Source organism: Oncorhynchus mykiss, chromosome 9, assembly GCF_013265735.2.
Source record: "Oncorhynchus mykiss isolate Arlee chromosome 9, USDA_OmykA_1.1, whole genome shotgun sequence".
NCBI lineage: Eukaryota > Metazoa > Chordata > Actinopteri > Salmoniformes > Salmonidae > Oncorhynchus > Oncorhynchus mykiss.
In genome coordinates this window covers 58,113,217-58,136,437 of record NC_048573.1, presented here as the reverse complement: position 1 = coordinate 58,136,437, position 23,221 = coordinate 58,113,217, and the positions used below count along the sequence as shown (strand labels likewise).

Below are 23,221 nucleotides of genomic sequence, written 5' to 3'. Positions count from 1 at the left end.
AGCAGAGGCTCGACCTCACAGGGGCTCCATGGGCCTCAAGAACCCTCTCCTCTTCTTCTCAGCACCCAGAGAGACATTAACATACAGGAGAGACACTGAGGACTGGATACACACACACGCGCGCACACACAAACACACACAGACAAACACAAAGAAAGGTTTTATGTGATCAAAGAGTTATTGTTCCTCACTCATTATTATAGTTCACGCATTATTATTATAGTTATTATAGTTCTATTCTATTCACAATATAGCATAAATCTTAAGTATGTTATCATGAGAGCTTCATATACAATAAGTTGTATAATCCTCATAGTGCTTTGGTCAGTGGTATTGCTTTCTGTTTCTGACTGCTGTTAGCCTCTATAAACTCCTGGTTTGCAGACATCAGAAGAAGAGCTGTTTGGGAACAGTGTTGAGAGTCCTGCCTTTGTTGAATTCCTAGAGTTTCTGGGGGAGAAGGTCGAGCTGCATGACTTCAAAGGGTAAGAACTTCACCACAACGTTCTAATGTACACAACCGTTCAGAAGTTTGGGGTCACTAAGAAATGTCCTTGTTATTGAAAGAAAAGCTAATAAAAGTTCCGGTAAAATAACATCAAATTGATCAGAAATACAGTGTAGACATTCTTAATGTTGCAAATGACTATTCTAGCTTGAAATGGCAGATTTTTAATGGAATATCTACATAGGCGTACAGAGGCCCATTATCAGCAACCATCACTCCTGTGTTCCAATGGCACGTTGTGTTATCTAATCCAAGTTTATCATTTTAAAAGGCTAATTGATCATTAGAAAACCCTTTTGCAATTATGTTAGCACAGCTGAAAACAGTTGTGATGATTGAAGAAGCAATAAAACGGGCCTTCTTTAGACTAGTTGAGTTCCTGGAGCATCAGCATTTGTGGGTTCGATTACAGGCTCAAAACGGCCAGAAACAAAGAAGTTTCTTCTGAAACTCACCAGCCTATCCTTGTTCTGAGAAACGAAGGCTATTCCATGTGAGAACTTGACAAGAAACTGAAGATCTCGTACAACGCTGTGTACTACTCCCTTCACAGAACAGCGCAAACTGGCTCTAACCAGAATAGAAAGAGGAGTGGGAGGCGCCGGTGCACAACTGAGCAGGAGGACAAGTACATTAGAGTGTCTAGTTTGAGAAACAGATGCCTCACAGGTCCTCAACTGGCAGCTTCATTAAATAGTACCCGCAAAACACCAGTCTCAAAAATATTAAGATGGGCAAAAGAACACAGACACTGGACAGAGGAAATCTGCCTAGAAGGCCAGCATCCCGGAGTTGCCTGTACTATTTAATGAAGCTTCCAGTTGAGGACTTGTGAGGCGTCTGTTTCTCAAACTTAAAAATGAAAAATCAGCTGTTTCCAGCTACAATAGTCATTTACAACATTAACAATGTCTACACTGTATTTTTGATCAATTTGTTGTTATTTTAATGGACAAAAACATTGCTTTTCTTTCAAAAACAAGAACATTTCTAAATGACCCCAAACTTTTGAACTGTAGTGTACATTCAATAGCAACAACCCCAATTGATTGTGTCTTGAACAGTGTGTTGGAGATTGGACCATTCAGTGAAACCCTCTATCTATCTGACTAGGTTTCGTGGTGGGTTGGATGTGACCCACGGGCAGACAGGATCTGAGTCCGTCTACCACAACTACCGCAACAAGGAGGTCATGTTTCATGTGTCCACCAAGCTGCCTTACGCTGAGGGGGACACACAACAGGTACTATTACAAACCCCTCTGATCTCTTCCTACTGATGCAGACTGTCATCATCACACTGTTTATTCTGTTATGGATCATGTTTTAAATGAGTAGAAAGTTGTGTATTGGTATGACATGAGTATTGGTATCCATACGATCCGTTATGATTGGGAACATTCTGGAAGCATCCATAAAGCTTATGTATATTGTATGTTCTCTTTAGAAACAGTATCTTTCTCTTTCAGTGCAGTCTTCAGTGGAGCATTACTGTATAATGTCTTACAGTGTAAACTTCCTCAGTCTTCACTCATCAGGGAAACTGTCCCAACACAAACACAGACAGACACCTTATCAGAAGAATGTCTTAAGCCTATCTAGACGAACACACACCATAAGTTATCAGGACGAACACACAATGTGTAATCAGAGCCCACAGCTGCAGTGAGAGCAGCTGATTGGTTTCCCTGAGAGTTAAGTCAATCAGAGCTGTTGTCCAGGTTGATATGGTGGAGCAGCAACCCTCCAACTGGTGTTGGTTTACCCTGGCTCATCTGTGGACAGACAGAAATCTGCCAAAACAAACAGGGAGAGAGAGGGGGAGAGGGGGAGAGACAAGGGACTCCCCAGAGTGGTAGAGAAAGTCATTTGCAACATTCAGTAGTTTGAAAGTTAATAAAAAACTTGTATTACTCCTACTCAGGCAATACATGACAGACAAATGAATTACTGTTCTTGAAAGCATTTCCATGTGACATGAATGTTCAATACAGCTTTGCTTTACGTGCTGTCCTGTGTTGCAGTTGCAGAGGAAGAGGCACATAGGGAATGACATTGTGGCCATAGTGTTCCAGGAGGAGAGCACTCCGTTCGTACCAGATATGATCGCCTCCAACTTCCTCCATTCCTACGTAGTGGTGCAGGTGGAGAACGCCTGCACTGGTGATGTACTGTACAAGGTGCTAAAGCACTCCTTGATCTTCACTAAACTAGCCAACCAACATCATACCAAACATACAATACTGTGACCATTGATCATTCATGGCCAGTTTGATTGTCATCTGTTAGGTGTCAGTGACGGCGAGAAATGATGTACCGTTCTTTGGACCACCCCTGCCAGACCCGGCTGTCTTTAGAAAAGTAAGTTGGCACAACTACAATCCCAACTCCTTAAAACACCGGTCAGCTAGTGTTTTCTCTCTCCTCCTTCTTTTGTGTCACTCAGTCCAGTTCTATTTTATCCCAGGGTCCAGAATTCCAGGAGTTCCTCTTCACGAAGCTCATCAATGCTGAGTATGCCTGCTATAAAGCTGAGAAATTTGCCAAACTGAAGGTGAGTTATTCAAAGGATCTCTGTCATTGTTTTCAGGAGCCAACTAAGGGACACAGGCCAGCATCCTTGGTAGACAGTGTTGCCAGCCTATCATTACATATTAACTGTCACCTGTTTGTGTTATCAGGAGCGTACACGGTCAGCCTTACTGGAGACATTGTATGAGGACTTGCACATCAACAGCCAGGCCATGATGGGTCTGGGAAGAGATGAGGACAAGATGGAGAACGGGTCCGGAGGAGGAGGGGGCTTCTTTGAAACCTTTAAGGTAACCCAGCACGGCTGGGAAAAGGCTTGGGGCAATAAGCTTAGTATGCACTGACTAATGTGTTTTTACATATGATCACTTGTTCCTAAATATGTGACAGTACTAAACGGAACACCCTCATAAAACTATTTGTAATTCATTTGAATTATGAAACTTAAACAGAGGATAATTTCCATCTTATAGTGACAGTTCTTTATACGCCACTATTTCTCTGTTGTTCCCCTTGGTTGTACGGGTTGTTGTCTGTCTGGGGGGTTCCAAGAATGTCCTTATCTATAATACAGGACACTGGCATCAACTGCTTGATCAGTCACCATTAGTCTGTCTGGGGAACATCCTTGTCTCTGTGCTCTGCTGCTCTGTCAAATGGCACACCAGCTTCTCAATGTCAAGCTTTATGTGGTGTTGTGTTCTGTCTGCAGCATGCTACCATGTGTTTGTGACATACATTTGACATACATTTCCTTCTCTGTTTCACCCTTCCAGAGTGAGGAGAGCGATGCTCCCGCTCCCTTCCCTGAGAAATCCTTGATAGAGCCCAGCCCCCTCACATGCGTGCCTACCTCAACTCACTAACTTCTAAAGCATGAAACACACAGAGAATCTCACTGCTGATAGGCACTTATCACAGTGGAAGGCTGTTCCTTCTCTTGCTAGAACAAAAGCGGTACCTACTGCGTGCCGACATGGTAGTGACGAACCTACCGCTTCTACTTGTAGAATCAGTGGCCAACAACTTCGCTTTGAGCCAATCAGAGAGCACAAACTCCAACATGCGGGAGCCAACAAACAAAAATTAAAACAGAGGGCCTTTTCTCTGTACATCCACGGATGAGCCAGTCATACTTCATAGCAATGTAGGCTATGGGATGGTAGTTAGCTAAGCACACAACACTAAATACTTCCTCCAAGCTAGCTAACCAGTAGCTAGTATTGACATTATATTTAAGTCACGGTCGATTAGCTAGTTTCCATGAGCTATGTTGCGCTAGCTAGCGAACATGCTAAAGTTAGTTAGCTAGCTAAACATTTGGCTATGGGCTGGCACAGGCAGTATGGGATTATGGAGAGTGAATTTAATTGTTTATTCATCATCTTGCTAGGTAGTTTTCTAGCTTTGGCCATCTGGCTAGCATCAACAAGGGCTTTCTATAAAAATAGAAACATTAGCGCAGGTAGCTTGGAATCTAGACCATAAGTATTACACACGGGATATGCATTGGCAAAAAATGCTACTGCCACCTTCTGGTTCGGCTGTGTAAACAAGAGAGATTGACTGCCAACACTGTTCAGAGGTGCTAAATACTGTCGGCAGGCAAACATTTGACAATCCTACCGGTGTGTCTGAGCTTTAGCACAATAGTCTTGCACATGATTAGACTTGGACACTCACACAGCTAGAATTACTTGACTGTCACTACCCTTGCCTTTATATTAATAGTGGATGAGCTGAGTCATCTCTTTGGATCAAATGTGTTTTTAACATTGAATGCAATTTAATATTGTTTTCATTATAAAAATTCCATGCATATGCATTGCATCAGAATGGGTCCCTGCACTGTATGCTCTGTGCACATGCCAGCTCCTGCTCCTGCTTTATGTTTGCTTTGTGATGTTTATATCAAGAACAAGCCTGTTAGTTATAAGAGTTCAAGGGGAGTGCGTAGTGCGTACATGGCGAGAATGTTTTTGGCATTTGTCAGACAGATGGAATGATATGTCTGACACTCCAGTGGCAGAAGAGTTGCCCTTCTAAGTGATACAAGTGTGGCTCATGACTGTTTGAATGTTTCCTGTATGTTTGGGATGTATTATACCACTAAGATTTTTGATGAAACTTATGATATACATTTATATCAAATCTGAGAGGAACCTAATTTGGGAAGTCACAAGATCTTTCTCTATTAAGTCATCCCCTTTGTCTAAGATGCCACATACATAGAAAAGACTCAAAGAAAACATATTGATGAAGCATAAAACAAATAACAAGTGCTTTGAAAAGTATTTGTAACTAACCTCTATGTGACTCTACTGGAGGCTTTCTTCTTGTTCGTGACCATGTCTGCTGCGCTCTCCAACGCTGTAACATATGTATGTGTACTTGTTTTCTACTCTTCCTCTTTCTTCTCCATGACTCCATCATCCTCTTCTTTACAGGCCCAATTCTGTGGGCCATTTTTTCTCTCTGCTAAAGTGTGTCTCCCTATTTCACTGTCTGTGTCACACCCGTGGTGCCCAAAGTCTCACTCTCTGTCTATATTTTAAAACTGTGCTTTTATTTGTAAAGTTCAGATATAACACATGCTTTAATGTATTTTGTTTTATTAACAAACAGTAACTTGCTGCATGTAATTAATCTCATGGTGTTTCTCTCTCTCTCGCTCTCTCTCTCTCTCTCTCTCTCTGTATGACTCAGTCATTGCTTGTCCCAGGGAAAAGTCCCAGTAAACATGGACGTCGAGGCAGTGCCATAGGGATAGGAACAGTAGAAGAGGTTCATATCTAATTCTAACTACTCCCTCCTTCCTTCTCTTCTTCTCTGTGTCTTATTTCTCAGCATGACTACACTGCATCCTGACAAACACTTTTCCTGTGGTTGGTCAGTGAACCACAATTTTAGGATTCCAGGGCAACCCCTCCAGAAATGCAGAAGGACGACTCATATTATGAAATATGTGAATGTCTTAGCAGGAGATTGCATCTATAGAGTATTATACACCTATTTTAAAGCTATGGTATGACTGAGGCTTGTGAAATGACTTGCCTCGCTCAACTGGTTGAACTACATAACACACTGTACACTAGCCTTTGATCCATATGACATCAGATATACTGTAGGTACAACACTAGCACAAATAACGTTTTGTATAAGTGCATAGAGACAAGTGGTCCATTTAATGCCCATAGCCGTCACTTAACTGGTCTTCTTTTAGCATATTTCCTTGTTTTGTTATTATATTGTATTGTGTTTTCACCCTCTGTAGTCTCCACAAGCATATCTATCAACATGTAAATCTTGTTTAGCTAATTGTCCATTTGTTTAAAACTATGAATATTAATGGTTTAGAGAACATAGATTCTTTTCAAGCTCTTTGAAGCCCACATTAGACACAAGCTATTTTTCAAGTCCTTATTTTGAGAGCTTACAAAGGGAGATTGAGTGAACAAAGTGTTCAGTCAGAAAGCACATTTTAGTGGTAAGCCCTGGAGCACTACAACTCATCTTTCATCTCATGCTCTGCTCTCGCTAGCCAATCTGAGTGGAACTGGGGCTTGTTGCTAAGACTCTAAGTGCATATTCGAATGTTTTCTTATCTCTGTTAGCCACAACTCCAAGGCATAAGAATGGTTACTCTGTACGTAGCCTGATAAAAATGATTCATTCTAATGCAAGATAGAACATCTTGTACTTTCCGCAGAGACGGTTAAATTGTCTCACGATTTACAGTGAATAATGATACAATACCTGGAAAGTCATGATATTTGTAAAACACAAGGGATGACATACTGTGTAACAACACCTAACGTACTAGAAACAAATGAACAGAGCATAACGATGCAATAACCACCACATTAAAGACAGAGACCATGTTCTTGGCTATTGATATGCTGTTATTGTGAAAGATATGGTGTCATGGATGCTCACTGGTTGTTTTCTTCTTGTCCTGTCAGTCTCTGATCATCCCTGGGAAGAGTCCAACCAGGAAAAAGTCTGGTCCCTTTAGCGCCAGACGCAGCAGTGCCATCGGTATTGAGAATATCCAGGAAGTCCACCAGAAAATGTAAGTGTGACCTAGTCACATAACATGTTGATAGATGTTTGTATATGATGTTGATACAGTGGGTATCATAAGTATTCACATTTTGTTGCGTTAAGATGTGGGATTTAAATTAATTTAATTGTGATGTTTTTGGAATGCTCTATAATGTCAAAGTGGAAGAAAAATGCTATCATAACGTTTTTACATAATGTTTTAATTTATGAAAAATAAAACACTAATATACGTTGATTAGACAAGTATTTACCTCCCTGAGTCAGTCCATGTTAGAAACACTTTCTTGGGTAAGTCTCTAAGAGCTTTGCACACCTGGATTGTGCAATATTTGGCCATTCTTTTTTCACATATTCTTCAAGCTCTGTCAGGTGTTGGGGATCATGGATAGACAGCAATTTTCATGTCTTGCCATAGATTTTCAAGCAGATTTAAGTCAACTATAACTTGGCCACAGGAACATTCACTGTCTTCTTGCTAAGCAACTCCAGTGTAGATTTAGCCTTGTGTTGTAGGCCATTGATTAAAGGTAAATTCCTCTACCCAGTGGTGTAAATCAGACTGAAGGACGTTTTGCTCTAGGATTTTGTCTGTGCTTAGCTCCATCCAGTTTATTTTTATTCTGAAAAACTCTGCAGTCGTTGCTGATGTCAAGCATACCCATACCATGATGCAGCCACCACCATGCTTGAAAATAAGGAGGCAGTTTCTCAGAGATGTGTTGTCTTGGATTTGCCCCAAACATTTAGGCCAAAAAAGTATTCCTTTGTTGTGTTTTTTTGCAGGATTACTTTTGTGCCTTTTTATTCTGTATATGTATTATTATTTTGACTACAATGTTGTTAATCCATCCTGTTTTCTCCTATCACAGCCATTGAACTGTTTTAAAATCACCAATGGCCTCATGGTGACATCCCTGAGCAGTTTTCTTCCTGTCCTGCAGCTCAGTTCAGAAGGACAATTGTATCTTTGTTGTGTCTGGGTGGTTTAATACTTCCACAGCAGAATTATTAACTTGACCATGCTAAAAGAGATATTCAATGTCTGATTTGTTATTGTTATCTATCTACCAATCACTGCCCTTCTTTGAGGCTTTTGAAAAGCTCCATGGTCTTTGTAGTTGAGTCTGTGCTTGAAATGTAATACTTGACTGAGGGACCTTACAGATGTTGTATGTATGGGGAACAGAGGAAGGGGTAGTCAATAAAAAATCATGTTTAGCCCAATTATTTCACACATTTCAGTCCATGTAACTTATGTTGAGACAGATTTTTACTCCTGATCTACATTTTAGTTATTATATTTTTATTAATTTGTTAAAATATGTATAATTTCTTTTCACTTTGACATTATGGAGTATCTGGTGTAGATCTAAATTAAATCTATTTAAATCACACTTTGTCACGCAACAAAATGTGAAAAACTCCAAGGGGGTTAATGGTTATGATACCCATTATATGTTAGGTATAATATCCTGTGTTTCTGTCTGATGTCCTGATCCTGTGCCTGTATCTATCACCCTGTCCCTGTCCCTGTCCCTGTATCCATCTATCGCCCTGTCCCTGTATCCATCTATCGCCCTGTCCCTGTATCCATCTATCGCCCTGTCCCTGTATCCATCTATCGCCCTGTCCCTGTATCCATCTATCGCCCTGTCCCTGTATCCATCTATCGCCCTGTCCCTGTATCCACCTATCGCCCTGTCCCTGTATCCACCTATCGCCCTGTCCCTGTATCCACCTATCGCCCTGGCCCTGTATCCATCTATCGCCCTGTCCCTGTATCCATCTATCGCCCTGTCCCTGTATCCATCTATCGCCCTGTCCCTGTATCCACCTATCGCCCTGTCCCTGTATCCACCTATCGCCCTGTCCCTGTATCCACCTATCGCCCTGGCCCTGTATCCATCTATCGCCCTGTCCCTGTATCCATCTATCGCCCTGTCCCTGTATCCATCTATCGCCCTGTCCCTGTATCCATCTATCGCCCTGTCCCTGTATCCACCTATCGCCCTGTCCCTGTATCCATCTATCGCCCTGTCCCTGTATCCATCTATCGCCCTGTCCACTCCCCACTCAGCAGCAGCCACAGCGGTAGGGAGTGTTTACCTGGCACACAGAAGACTCCTGACAGTGACCATGCCTCTCAGGACCCAAAGTCTGAGAACTCCTCCAATCAAAGCTCACCAGAAGTGCTCATTACAAAGAACATGTGAGTAGATTACATTTTAACACAGCTATACAATGCATTCGGAAAGTATTCAGACCCACATTTTGTTACGTTACAGACTTATTCTAAAATGGATCAAATAAAATCCTCATCAATCTACACACAATACCACACAATGACAAAGCGAAAACAGGTTTTTAGACATTTTTGAAAAATGTATTCAAAATAAAAAACAGACATACCTTATTTAAATAAGTATTCAGACCCTTTGCTTTGAGACTCAAAATTGAGCTCAGGTGTATCCTGTTTCCACTGATCATCCTTGAGATGTTTCTACAACTTCATTGGAGTTCACCTGTGGTAAATTAAATGTATTGGACAAGATTTGAAAAGGCACACACCTGTCTATATAAGGTCCCACAGTTGACAGTGCATGTCAGAGCGAAAACCAAGCAATTGTCTGTAGAGCTCCGAGACAGGATTGTGTCGAGACACAAGTCTGGGGAAGTATACCAAAAATGTCTGCAGCGTTGAAGGTCTGCAGGAACACAGTTGCCTCCATCATTCTTAAATTGAAAAAGTTTAGAACCACCAAGACTCTTCCTAGAGCTGGCCGCCCGGCCAAACTGAGCAATCGGGGGAGAAAGGCCTTGGTCAGGGAGGTGACCAAGAACCCCATGGTCACTCTGACAGAGCTCCAGAGTTGCTCTGGGGAGATGGGAGAACCTTCCAGAATGACAATCATCTCTACAGCACTCCACCAATCAGGCCTTTATGGTAGAGTGGCCAGACGGAAGCCACTCCTCAGTAAAAGGCACATGACAGCCCGCTTGGAGTTTGCCAAAATGCACCTAGGACTCTCAGACCATGAGTAGGCTCGTGTCACTGGGCAGCTCTCAGCTGTGCTTCCCTTTGTAGTCTGTAATGGTTTGCAAGCACTGCCACATCCAATGAGCATCAGAGCCAGTGTAGTACGATTTGATCTTAGTCCTGTATTGTTGCTTTGCCTGTTTGATGGTTAGTCAGAGGGCATATGGGGATTTTTTATAAGCTTCTTGGTTAGAGTCCCATTCCTTGAATTCAGCAGCTTTAGCCTTTAGCTCAGTGTGGATGTTGTCTGTAATCCATGGCTTCTGGTTGGGGTATGTACATAGGGTCACTGTGGGGATGACGTCATCGATGCACTTATTGATGAAGCCAGTGACTGATGTGGTGTACTCCTCAATGCCATCAGAGGAATCCCGGAACATATTCCAGTCTGTGCTAGCAAAACACTCCTGTATCTTAGCATCTGCTTCATCTGTCATGTACTGTCATGTTGTGTCTTGTTTCTGTCCTTTCCCTTCACCCTGTCTCCCTCTGCTGGTCGTTGTTAGGTTACCTTTTCTCCCCCTCTTTTCCCCAGCTGTGCCTTGTCTCCTCCTAACTACCTCGTCACCCCTTTTCCCACCTGTTCCCTTTTTCCCTCTGATTAGGTCCCTATATCTCTCTCTGTTTCTGCTCCTGTCTTTGTCGGATTCTTGTTTGTGTTGTTCATGCCTGAACCAGACTATCGTCATGTTTGCTGCAACCTTGTCCTGTCCTGTCGGAACCTGCCGGTCCATCTGAGCCTACGTTTTGTTTTGTTATTAAAGAAGCTCTGTTTACGTTAATTCGCTTTTGGGTCCTCATTCACGCACCGTAACAGAAGAATCCGACCAAGAATGGACCCAGCGACTTCGGATCCTCTCCACTCAGCCGTCGAGATCCAGGGAGCGATGCTAGGCAGACACAAGCAGGAATTGTCTGCTGCTCGGCATGCCGTTGAGACCCTGGCCACCCAAGTCTCCAACCTCACAGAACAGGTTCACCATCTCCGCCTCGATCCACCGGCCACTTCCAGGGCTTTCGAATCTCCGGAGCCCAGAATCAATAACCCGCCGTGTTACTCTGGGGAGCCCACTGAATGCCGCTCGTTCCTCACCCAGTGTGATATTGTGTTTTCTCTCCAGCCCAACACTTACTCCAGGAGCACTGCTCGTGTCGCCTACGTCATATCTCTCCTTACTGGACGGGCTTGTGAGTGGGGCACGGCAATCTGGGAGGCAAGGGCTGAGTGTACTAACCAGTATCAGGACTTTAAGGAGGAGATGATACGGGTTTTTGATCGATCTGTTTTTGGGGAGGAGGCTTCCAGGGCCCTGTCTTCCCTATGTCAGGTTAATCGATCCATAACAGACTACTCTATTGAGTTTCGCACTCTTGCTGCCTCCAGTGGCTGGAACGAGCCGGCTTTGCTCGCTCGTTTTCTGGAGGGTCTCCGCGCAGAGGTAAAGGATGAGATTCTCTCCCGGGAGGTTCCTTCCAGCGTGGATTCCTTGATTGAACTCGCTATTCGCATTGAGCGACGGGTTGATCTTCGTCACCGAGCTCGTGGAAAGGAGCTCGCGTTCTCCGTTGCCCCCCTCTCCGCATCACTACCATCTTCCTCTGCCGGCTCGGGTGCTGAGCCTATGCAGCTGGGAGGTATCCGCATCTCGACTAAGGAGAGGGAACGGAGAATCACCAACCGCCTCTGTCTCTATTGCGGTTCTGCTGGTCATTTTGTCACTTCATGTCCAGTAAAAGCCAGAGCTCATCAGTAAGCGGAGGGCTACTGGTGAGCGCTACTACTCCTGTCTCTCCTTCAAGATCCTGCACTACCTTGTCGGTCCATCTACGCTGGACCGGTTCGTCAGCTTCCTGCAGTGCCTTAATAGACTCTGGGGCGGAGGGCTGTTTTATGGACGAGACCTGGGCTCGGGAACATGACATTCCTCTCAGACAGTTAAGGGAGTCCACGGCCTTGTTCGCCCTGGATGGTAGTCCTCTCCCCAGGATTCAGCGTGAGACGCTACCTTTAACCCTCACTGTTTCTGGTAATCATAGCGAAACCATTTCTTTTTTAATTTTTCGTTCACCTTTTACACCTGTTGTTTTGGGCCATCCCTGGCTAGTTTGTCATAATCCTTCCATTAATTGGTCTAGTAATTCTATCCTCTCCTGGAACGTCTCTTGTCATGTGAAATGTTTAATGTCTGCTATCCCTCCTGTTTCCTCTGTCTCTTCTTCACAGGAGGAGCCTGGTGATTTGACAGGGGTGCCGGAGGAATATCACGATCTGCGCACGGTGTTCAGTCGGTCCAGGGCCACCTCTCTTCCTCCACACCGGTCGTATGATTGTAGTATTGATCTCCTTCCGGGAACCACTCCCCCCCGGGGTAGACTATACTCTCTGTCGGCTCCCGAACGTAAGGCTCTCGAAGATTATTTGTCTGTAGCTCTTGCCGCCGGTACCATAGTCCCCTCCTCCTCTCCCGCCGGAGCGGGGGTTTTTTTTGTTAAGAAGAAGGACGGGTCCCTGCGCCCCTGCATAGATTATCGAGGGCTGAATGACATAACAGTGAAGAATCGTTATCCGCTTCCTCTTATGTCTTCAGCCTTCGAGATCCTGCAGGGAGCCAGGTTTTTCACTAAGTTGGACCTTCGTAACGCTTACCATCTCGTGCGCATCAAGGAGGGGGACGAGTGGAAGACAGCGTTTAACACTCCGTTAGGGCACTTTGAATACCGGGTTCTTCCTTTCGGCCTCGCTAACGCTCCAGCTGTCTTTCAGGCATTAGTCAATGATGTCCTGAGAGACATGCTGAACATCTTTGTTTTCGTTTACCTTGACGATATCCTGATTTTTTCACCGTCACTCCAGATTCATGTTCAGCACGTTCGACGTGTCCTCCAGCGCCTTTTAGAGAATTGTCTTTTTGTGAAGGCTGAGAAGTGCTCTTTTCATGCCTCCTCCGTCACATTTCTCGGTTCTGTTATTTCCGCTGAAGGCATTAAGATGGATCCCGCTAAGGTCCAAGCTGTCATTGATTGGCCCGTCCCTAAGTCACGCGTCGAGTTGCAGCGCTTTCTCGGCTTCGCGAACTTCTATCATCGTTTCATCCGTAATTTCGGTCAGGTGGCAGCCCCTCTCACAGCCCTTACTTCTGTCAAGACGTGCTTTAAGTGGTCCGTTTCCGCCCAGGGAGCTTTTGATCTCCTCAAGAATCGTTTTACATCCGCACCTATCCTTGTTACACCTGACGTCTCTAGACAGTTCATTGTCGAGGTTGACGCGTCAGAGGTGGGCGTGGGAGCCATTCTTTCTCAGCGCTCCTTCTCTGACGACAAGGTCCACCCTTGCGCGTATTTTTCTCATCGCCTGTCGCCGTCGGAACGTAACTATGATGTGGGAAACCGCGAACTGCTCGCCATCCGCTTAGCCCTAGGCGAATGGCGACAGTGGTTGGAGGGGGCGACCGTTCCTTTTGTCGTTTGGACTGACCATAGGAACCTTGAGTACATCCGTTCTGCCAAACGACTTAATGCGCGTCAGGCGCGCTGGGCGCTGTTTTTCGCTCGTTTCGAGTTCGTGATTTCTTATCGTCCGGGCTCTAAGAACACCAAGCCTGATGCTTTATCTCGTCTCTTCAATTCTTCAGTAGCCTCCACTGACCCCGAGGGGATTCTCCCTGAGGGGCGTGTTGTCGGGTTGACTGTCTGGGGAATTGAGAGGCAGGTAAAGCAAGCACTCACTCAAACTCCGTCGCCGCGCGCTTGTCCCAGGAACCTTCTTTTCGTTCCCGTTCCTACTCGTCTGGCCGTTCTTCAGTGGGCTCACTCTGCCAAGTTAGCCGGCCACCCTGGCGTTCGGGGTACGCTTGCTTCCATTCGCCAGCGCTTTTGGTGGCCCACCCGGGAGCATGACACGCGTCGCTTCGTGGCTGCTTGTTCGGTCTGCGCGCAGACTAAGTCCGGTAACTCCCCTCCTGCCGGCCGTCTCAGGCCGCTTCCCATTCCCTCTCGACCGTGGTCTCACATCGCCTTAGATTTTGTCACCGGACTGCCTTCGTCAGCGGGGAAGACTGTTATTCTTACGGTTGTCGACAGGTTCTCTAAGGCGGCTCATTTTATTCCCCTTGCTAAGCTTCCTTCTGCTAAAGAGACGGCACAAATCATCATCAAGAATGTTTTCAGAATTCATGGCCTTCCGTCAGACGTCGTTTCGGACAGAGGTCCGCAATTCACGTCTCAATTTTGGAGGGAGTTTTGCCGTTTGATTGGGGCTTCCGTCAGTCTCTCTTCCGGCTTTCACCCCCAGTCTAACGGTCAAGCAGAACGGGCCAATCAGACTATTGGTCGCATCTTACGCAGTCTTTCTTTTCGCAACCCTGCGTCTTGGTCAGAACAGCTCCCCTGGGCAGAATACGCCCACAACTCGCTTCCTTCGTCTGCGACCGGGCTATCTCCTTTTCAGAGTAGCCTCGGGTACCAGCCTCCGCTGTTCTCATCTCAGTTCGCCGAGTCCAGCGTCCCCTCCGCTCAGGCTTTTGTCCAACGTTGCGAGCGCACCTGGAAGAGGGTCAGGTCTGCACTTTGCCGTTATAGGGCGCAGACTGTGAGGGCTGCTAATAAGCGTAGAACTAAGAGTCCTAGATATTGTCGCGGTCAGAGAGTTTGGCTCTCCACTCAGAACCTTCCCCTTAAGACCACTTCTCGGAAGTTGACCCCGCGGTTCATTGGTCCGTTCCGTATTTCTCAGGTCATTAATCCTGTCGCAGTTCGACTTCTTCTTCCGCGATACCTTCGTCGCGTCCACCCGGTCTTCCATGTCTCCTGTATCAAGCCCGTTCTTCGCGCCCCCGCTCGTCTCCCCCCCCCCCCCCCCCCATCCTTGTCGAGGGCGCACCCATCTACAGGGTCCGTAGGATTTTGGACATGCGTCCTCGGGGCCGTGGTCATCAGTACCTAGTAGATTGGGAGGGGTACGGTCCTGAGGAGAGGAGTTGGGTTCCCTCTCGGGACGTGCTGGACCGTGCGCTGATCGATGATTTCCTCCGTTGCCGCCAGGTTTCCTCCTCGAGTGCGCCAGGAGGCGCTCGGTGAGTGGGGGGGTACTGTCATGTACTGTCATGTTGTGTCTTGTTTCTGTCCTTTCCCTTCACCCTGTCTCCCTCTGCTGGTCGTTGTTAGGTTACCTTTTCTCCCCCTCTTTTCCCCAGCTGTGCCTTGTCTCCTCCTAACTACCTCGTCACCCCTTTTCCCACCTGTTCCCTTTTTCCCTCTGATTAGGTCCCTATATCTCTCTCTGTTTCTGCTCCTGTCTTTGTCGGATTCTTGTTTGTGTTGTTCATGCCTGAACCAGACTATCGTCATGTTTGCTGCAACCTTGTCCTGTCCTGTCGGAACCTGCCGGTCCATCTGAGCCTACGTTTTGTTTTGTTATTAAAGAAGCTCTGTTTACGTTAATTCGCTTTTGGGTCCTCATTCACGCACCGTAACATCATCTGACAACTTTTATTGATCGTGTCACTGGTGCTTCCTGCTTTAATTTTGGCTTGAGTGCGGTTTTAGTGCCAGCCTCAGTCTGTGGTGGTATATAGACAGCTACGAAAAATACAGATGAAAACTCTCTAGGTAGATAATGTTGTCTACAGCTTATCATGAGATACTCTACCTCAGGTGAGCAAAACCTCGAGACTTCCTTAGATATCGTGCACCAGCTGTTATTTACAAAGTACATGGTCCACCGCCCCTTATCTTACCAAACGCCGCTGTTCTATCCTGCCGATACAGCGTATAACCAGCCAGCTGTATGTTGATAATGTTGATTAAAGAACGTGGCAATGTACAGACCATGAGATCCTCGATGAAAACCTACACCAGAGCGCTGTGGAATTTCTGGGGGGGAAAAGTCATGGGGTCTGAATACTTTCCGAATGCACTGTATAGGCCAATATTATCATTCACATTAAAATGTAAGCATCATATCAACATGAGTAGTGCACTATCAAGTTCAACATCACTAGGACAATGTGATTTAGGTACCCCCCCAAATATCCTACAATATGTACGTCTTCTACTCCAGACAGTGTATGTGTGACAGTGCCTGGTTCTATTGGTGGACTATTAATGCAGGCATGGTCCTGTCACATTGTGGATGGCTGGCTGACTCAGGATGTAGTTTTGCTCTTTGTAACAACAGGGCTCAGTCTATCCCTGAGGGTCACGACCTTTCCCGCTCCTCCTCCAATGACAGCAGCTTTGCCAGTGTGGTGGAGGAGAACGAGACCGAGGCCACGGAGGACTATGACACTGGCATGGTGAGTGTGTGTGTGTGCTTGTGTGTGTAGGTGCATGCCCGCGTTGTGTGTGTATGTGTGTGTGCGTGTTTTGCCCATGCTTCTAACCTTTTGCGTGTGTTCCCCAGGAGAGCCTGTCATCATCGGGGACGCCACACAAGCAGGACTCATTAACCTACAGCACATGGCTAGAGGACAGTATGAGCAGCACAAGCACCACCAGCCGAGGCAGCTCGCCAGGTGAGAAGGGGAGCCTGGGGGCCTAGGAGGCTAGGAGGCTAGGGAGCTAAGGGGAGAATGTAGACGTACACAAAAGAGGGCATAAGGTACATATGAGTCTCGAAGTCAGTTACTGTTGCTTGCCAGGTTGTTATTGTAAAAGGGGGTTGGTTAAATAAAGGTCATGCCAAAATAAATACAACATTTGGCAGTTTGATGATGTAGATATGTCTGATTTATAGGCGTATTGAGTCAGAGAAGGCCATATACTGTACATTTCTCCCAGTACAACCTGGTCCAGGATCATAACTGTTGAGGTCATGTGTTTTATTATCCAGGTCCTGGTCAACTTGATGGGGGTAAAGGGTCAGAGATCCGCATTAAACTGGACCGGCCAAAAGATAGTCGGTCCTCATCGGTGAGACATCATCCATACTGGGTCTAGGCCTCAAAGGGCTAGGGGTCTACAGCTGTTCCTCTGTCTAATACAATAGTTCAGATTGTACAGTTTGAAATGCCTTGCTCACTATAAATAGATGTGTGCTATCTGCCTTTGCATGAATTCTTATTTTATTCTATTAAGTGAACATTGGCATTGTAACTTCAGATGTTGTACTTCTGTTACTGCGGCTGCTGTTGTATTCTCATTACTGTGGTCATGTGATAACTGTTGTAGTTGTTGTGTAACTCCTTCTTGCTCTCTATGCATCTCTGTCTGTGTACCCTTCCTGTCCAGAACTGTTAGCCTGGTTATTTCCTGGGTGTCCATCTGTAGGTTGCCTGTCTCTCTCTGAATGGGGTTCTATCATGGATGAATGATTTAGAAAGCGGTGGACTCCATTATACAGTATATACTGTAACTACTGTACATGTATTTCCTCATTAGTGTTTTAGAACTCCTCAAAAGAACACACACATCCTGCCCTGCTTATCCACTTATATACTGTAGCCTCATTTACATCTAATTTTGTCATGTCAACTTTAAGTAAGAGTCTTGTCTTGTGTCTCCTATCCCTAAAGCATTCCCATAAGACACAATCCTTCTGGGAGGTGAGACGAGCACAGGCTTTCGCCGTAACCAAGGATGACGATGAGGATGAGGTGGACCCTGGATAGTCTGCTAGTCAGTGAGGCCAGACCACCCCTTCCCAGAAGCCCCGGCGGTGGCGGTGGTGGTGTCTTACCAGGAGAGGAAGTCAAACACAGAGGGGCCAACTTTTGCACAGTGTCGTTTCGTTCTGCTCACTCCCTCGCCTCTGTCTGTACACACATCTTCTGCCTGGTTTTGTGTAAATAGGTGTATTTGTCTCAGTGAACAAATGGTACCTTTGGTTCAGTTTTGTTGACGCCTACTGTATGTAGACACGTGGATCACACGGTAGCTATAGCGACATTGAACTCTGCCAGAGACTTTGGGAGGGGCATGTTGGTATAGTCACATGGATTGTACAATATAGTGACAGTAGCACTGCCTGAAAAAAATCTATTAATTGAACCTATTTCATTCCAAATACCAAATATCCAACAACAAATATATGTGCATTTTTAATTGTAGGTTATGTTGAATACAGTTGAATGTGGTAGTGATTTTACAGGTAAAGTCATTGTAATTTGTCTATTAGCCATAGCTTTAACTGTACAGCCAAAAACAGTTGCTTTGACAGTGAATATTTTCTTCTCAATATACAATAGCTGGGATATTGTCATCACAATATACAATAGCTGGGATATTGTCATCACAATATACAATAGCTGGGATATTGTCATCACAATATACAATAGCTGGGATATTGTCATCACAATATACAATAGCTGGGATATTGTCATCACAATATACAATAGCTGGGATATTGTCATCACAATATACAATGTACTTCAAGCCTCGCCTGCTCATACTGTAAATGAAATTGAAGATAGATATGTAACCAGAAAGAATGGACATAGCCTTAAACTTTTCAAACACAGTTTTTCTATACCTTCATTATTCATTTCTACCGTTATCAACATGGCCAGAAGCAGCCAGTAATTGGACAATGCGTGGTTTCAGATTACATGGATATGGGGAAGTTCTGTCTTATGTTCCACACTGTTTTTGCACACAGGATGCTCATTGCTAACTGGTAACTATTTATTATTGTGAACCACCGTACATTTGTATCATTGTAAGCTAACAGGCAATTTTAGCTTTGTTCTTTCTGTCCTCAGAAACAGCTCTCTGTTATGATGTGTATCAAGCAGGTTACTGAGGTCAGGTATGTAGAAATGTGTTGATGACTACAAGGGTAATTCATAACTGTATTGGATCCTCCACTGTATTAGTCCATCTAATCAACTTGTCTGCCGAGCTACAGTACTCTACATAACATATCCTGTAGCTTAAGTGTTGCCATCAGTACCGTCGAAGAAAGACATGTTTGTATTTATTTATTTGGTTTTATTTGGGGATGAGATGGGGCACCACTGTATGCCTATTATTATACAGTATATCTCACTGTTTTATAAAAAGTCTTAGTCTGTTGATAGATTGATAATGTACAGAGATGAATACTTCAGTTTGTGCCTGTTATATAGAGTATAGTCCTACCCACCATGGAACCTCAGATGACACTACATGCCAGATCTACTTTTGCCCAACAATTACATTTCTTCAAGTGGAAATCCTGATTGTGTCATACAGTTAGTTATACATAATAAATACAACCCTGTTTATTCTATTGAGTACTGCCAAATGTTCACATTGTGTGCCATCTTTTTATTACTGGTGCTGTTAGCTTTCAAGTACAATTTGAAAATAAGTTTTAAAATAAACAAAAACTAACCCACACTGTCTGCTCAATAAAAGGTAAAAAGCTAACTATAAAGTAACTTGTCTTATGTGTGAGGAATGGCAACATAGACCCAAAAAGGTTGAATGTAGAACAGGCATTGATTGAACAGATACTGTATATGTCTATCTAACTAAAATTGCCCTGATAGCATTTATATTCAATTGCCTTTTGGATATTATTTCATTCTTATATCTATAGTTTGTGAATAATGCTACTGTACACATTCACCTCTTGCCCTAGATCCCTGTTTAGAGATGACTTAAAGAAAGATGCAGTTCATCATTTGGTATTTCCTCCCAACGTTTATCCTAACTACAACAGGGTTCCGCAAGCCATCATAACACTTGTGACAGTTAAACAATTAAACGTTTTTTTACTGAATGAAACCATTGAAGGAATGTCCCATGAATACGTTATTAGATGTGGATAACACCACCAGTCTCGAAAAGTAGAGCCCTCTAGAAGTGGAGGCGCCTCTACTCCTCTCCTCTTACATGCTATAACTGTGCCACATGGACCAGAGCAGCATAATAATGAATGTTCCTTCAAATCGCCACAGGTTTTTATTTATTTCAGCTGTTCAGAAAGATAGGCTACATCATCATGGTTCAGAAGAGCGTGAGTAAAGATAGAAACGTAAAGAGAGGTGGAGTGTGAGCAGTAGTTACGTAGTGTGCGTAAAATAACACTTGCGCAGAACGTGATCCGGATTCTTAGCTTTGAGCAAAAGGTTTCCGTAGCGGCCGTGCGTGAGCGAAAACTCTGTAGCTTCGTAGCTATGGCCTAATAATTATTGAGTCAGTAACTTATCATCATCAAGGGGGCTAGAAATGGTATCAATGTGTGAAAATGACTGCGACAGATGCATTATGTCTTGCTGAGTTTAGAATTTTCTAGAGAAAATTGTATAATTTTTTACCTCGCTACAGTACCGTTTTTTTTGTTATAAAGATTCATGGCTTTTTGGGGAAGCAAAGTTTGATGTAGTGAGCGAGTGCACCATGCTTTCTGTTGCCTGTACAGCAAAGCCACACACATTTACATAGGAAAACTAAACTAAATGTCCCTTCCCACTGGGCACCAACATTGTTTCAATGTAATTTGTAAACGTATCGTGACATGAATCTATCAAATTTCAACCCCAGGATCATGGTAACCAATTTTCTGCATAGACAAACCTTATATAAAATATGTTGAATTTGTACCTTTGAAACAATGTCAGTAGGCTGGGCAGCACCTCCTACACGAGAATTGATCTATCTACAGCTACACCTTTGGTCTCTCAACCTTGGTTTGATCTAATCCCCTGCTTAGCTTTAGATATTTACCACTGACTACTACCAATGTGCTATGGTGAGAAAAACTATTGAGCGGTCTCTACTTAAAATTATTATAGATTGACTGTTGATATTAAAGTAATTTCAAGGTATGTGTTTAAGAGAGCAAATCAAATGGTAGCATACTTTATGAATCAACTGTATATCATCATTAATACTTTTTACGTCTATATAGCTTATGAGATGTCATTAACAGCTATTGTTTCAATTCAACCCAGGATTCACCTAAGAATATACAATACATATAGGACTAGGGTTTTAAGCTTTGGTTGATTCCAAATTGAATCTACAAGTTAATAATTAATATGTTGGATTCACATCTAAACCAAAAATATAAGTTAAAGAATAGGACTAAATCAAATAAAACTTTATTTAAAGTTTGATTTGATTTAGTCATATTCTTGAACTAACGTTTTTGGTTGTTGATGGAGACCACATATCAATTATTAATTTGTAGACAAACTGGAATTAAAGCCAGGCTAAGTCAGTGGCACAGATGGAACTATCCAAGCAGAATATGCATCTCCATCTCCAGAATATGCGTTGAAAGCGTTCCACAGGGATGCTGGCCCATGTTGACTCCAATGCTTATCACAGTTGTGTCAAGTTGGCTGGATGTCCTTTGGGTGGTGGAACATTCTTGATACACATGGGAAACTGCTGAGTGTGAAAACCCCACAAGCGTTGGTTGCAGTTCTTGACACAAACTGGTGCGCCTTGCAGCTACTACCATACCCCGTTCAAAGGCACCTAAATATTTTGTCTTGCCCATTCATGTCTCAAGGCTTAAAAATTCTTCTTTATCCTGTCTCCTCCCCTTCATCTACACTGATTGAAGTAGATTGAACAAGTGACATCAATAAGGGATCATAGCTTCCACCTGGATTCATTTGGTCCATCTTTGTCATGTGTTCATAATGTTTTGTATGCTCAGTGGAAGTCTCCCTATGCAAATCTAAGTCTAATACATTCAAAGTGCGATTTAAACAGGTTTATACTTTTATTGTGTCAAACTAAGTAATTGTTGTCTTTCGTAGAATGTATATAGCAACATTCCGACCTTGTTTAGCATTATCTAGTCCAAATATGTCATGATTCCACTATTGTTATCCGGTTTATGGACTTTTAATGGGGGACTTTTATTTTAAAGGCGAACTGTAAATGCCATTACTGTGACAAATCTCATTGTGGCTAGCTTCCACGCCACCTATGGATGTTTTTTTTAAATGTGTTTTTAAACCTGACCCTAACCTTAAATTAAGACCAAAAAGCACATTTTTGTTTTTATGATGTATAGCCAATTTTGACTTGTGTTGGTGGTAGCTAGCTAGTGGAAACCAAGTGGCTCGGGGCTGACCGGAAGTCTTTTTCTGGAGTCACATTAAAAATGAAAATCTATGCTAATGTTAGCTACACTTGTAGCTATTGCCAAGTAAGTAATTGGGAATCAATTAGTTTAATTGTCGATTCAATCATGTGTCGTTAGTAAACGTCATACTGGAAATACTGTTTGGGGACTATTTCATCATAGTCTGAGTGTTCAGAGTAGCGTAAACTAGCTAGCTAGCAAAGCAGCTACCATTCAAGAAAATCAACAGGATCTCTGTGGTAGCTGTCAGCTAAGCTAATGTTAGATAGCAGCTGGCTAGTTACCAGGTAACTGCCTGAAGTGTAAACTATGGGCCAGCAATACAGTTATTTATAGGGAAATTTCCCAATTTCTCTTCTTAATATTTATATTCATAATCTCCAACACCTCCTTAGCATCAACATATGTGAAAATTGTAGTAAAAAAGATAGATACAGTGGGGCAAAAAAGTATTTAGTCAGCCACCAATTGTGCAAGTTCTCCCACTTAAAAAGATGAGAGAGGCCTGTAATTTTCATCATAGGTACACTTCAACTATGACAGACAAAATGAGAAAAAAAAATCCAGAAAATCACATTGTAGGATTTTAATGAATTTATTAGCAAATTATGGTGGAAAATAAGTATTTGGTCACCTACAAACAATAAAGATTTCTGGTTCCCACAGACCTGTAACTTCTTCTTGAAGAGGCTCCTCTGTCCTCCACTCGTTACCTGTATTAATGGCACCTGTTTGAACTTGTTATCTTTTTAAGTGGGAGAACTTGCACAATTGGTGGCTGACTAAATACTTTTTTGCCCCACTGTAAGTGTTTTCAATGACATCATCAACCAATTAGTAGGCAATGCCTACTCATAATTGTTTAAAATTACAGAATGCACACCAATGATGTCATTGGAAACATTTATTTCCTCTATCTTTTTTTAGGACAAAACATAGAAATGTGCAATTTTCACATGTTGATGTTGTGGTGGTGCTGGACATGATAAAAATGTGTGAAATTTCCCTTTAATATTGCATGTTTTACATCTGACATGACTGTTGTTATCTAACAT

The 23,221-nt window shown here is 43.6% G+C and overlaps 1 protein-coding gene across 12 annotated transcripts in view; it reads left to right on the top strand.

Annotated features, from left to right (window-relative positions):
* The window catches only part of LOC110532468 (rap1 GTPase-activating protein 1), a 104,787-nt gene extending 85,301 nt beyond the window's left edge, over window positions 1-19,486 (top strand). For 8 of the 12 annotated variants that reach the window (XM_036988485.1, XM_021616404.2, XM_021616400.2 and 5 more), the window contains 13 exons: window positions 385-485; window positions 1,622-1,751; window positions 2,532-2,687; window positions 2,797-2,868; window positions 2,975-3,061; window positions 3,189-3,329; window positions 5,746-5,823; window positions 7,002-7,111; window positions 9,182-9,313; window positions 16,296-16,434; window positions 16,542-16,653; window positions 16,971-17,050; window positions 17,653-19,486. In XM_036988485.1, the coding sequence (XP_036844380.1) occupies window positions 385-485; window positions 1,622-1,751; window positions 2,532-2,687; window positions 2,797-2,868; window positions 2,975-3,061; window positions 3,189-3,329; window positions 5,746-5,823; window positions 7,002-7,111; window positions 9,182-9,313; window positions 16,296-16,434; window positions 16,542-16,653; window positions 16,971-17,050; window positions 17,653-17,748 (1,434 nt within the window). In that variant the 3' untranslated portion in view covers window positions 17,749-19,486. The remainder of the gene's footprint in view (window positions 1-384; window positions 486-1,621; window positions 1,752-2,531; window positions 2,688-2,796; window positions 2,869-2,974; window positions 3,062-3,188; window positions 3,330-5,745; window positions 5,824-7,001; window positions 7,112-9,181; window positions 9,314-16,295; window positions 16,435-16,541; window positions 16,654-16,970; window positions 17,051-17,652) is intronic. The other 4 variants (XM_021616401.2, XM_021616402.2, XM_036988483.1 and 1 more) reach the window with 4 other exon arrangements.
* Window positions 19,487-23,221: the final 3,735 nt, after the last annotated feature.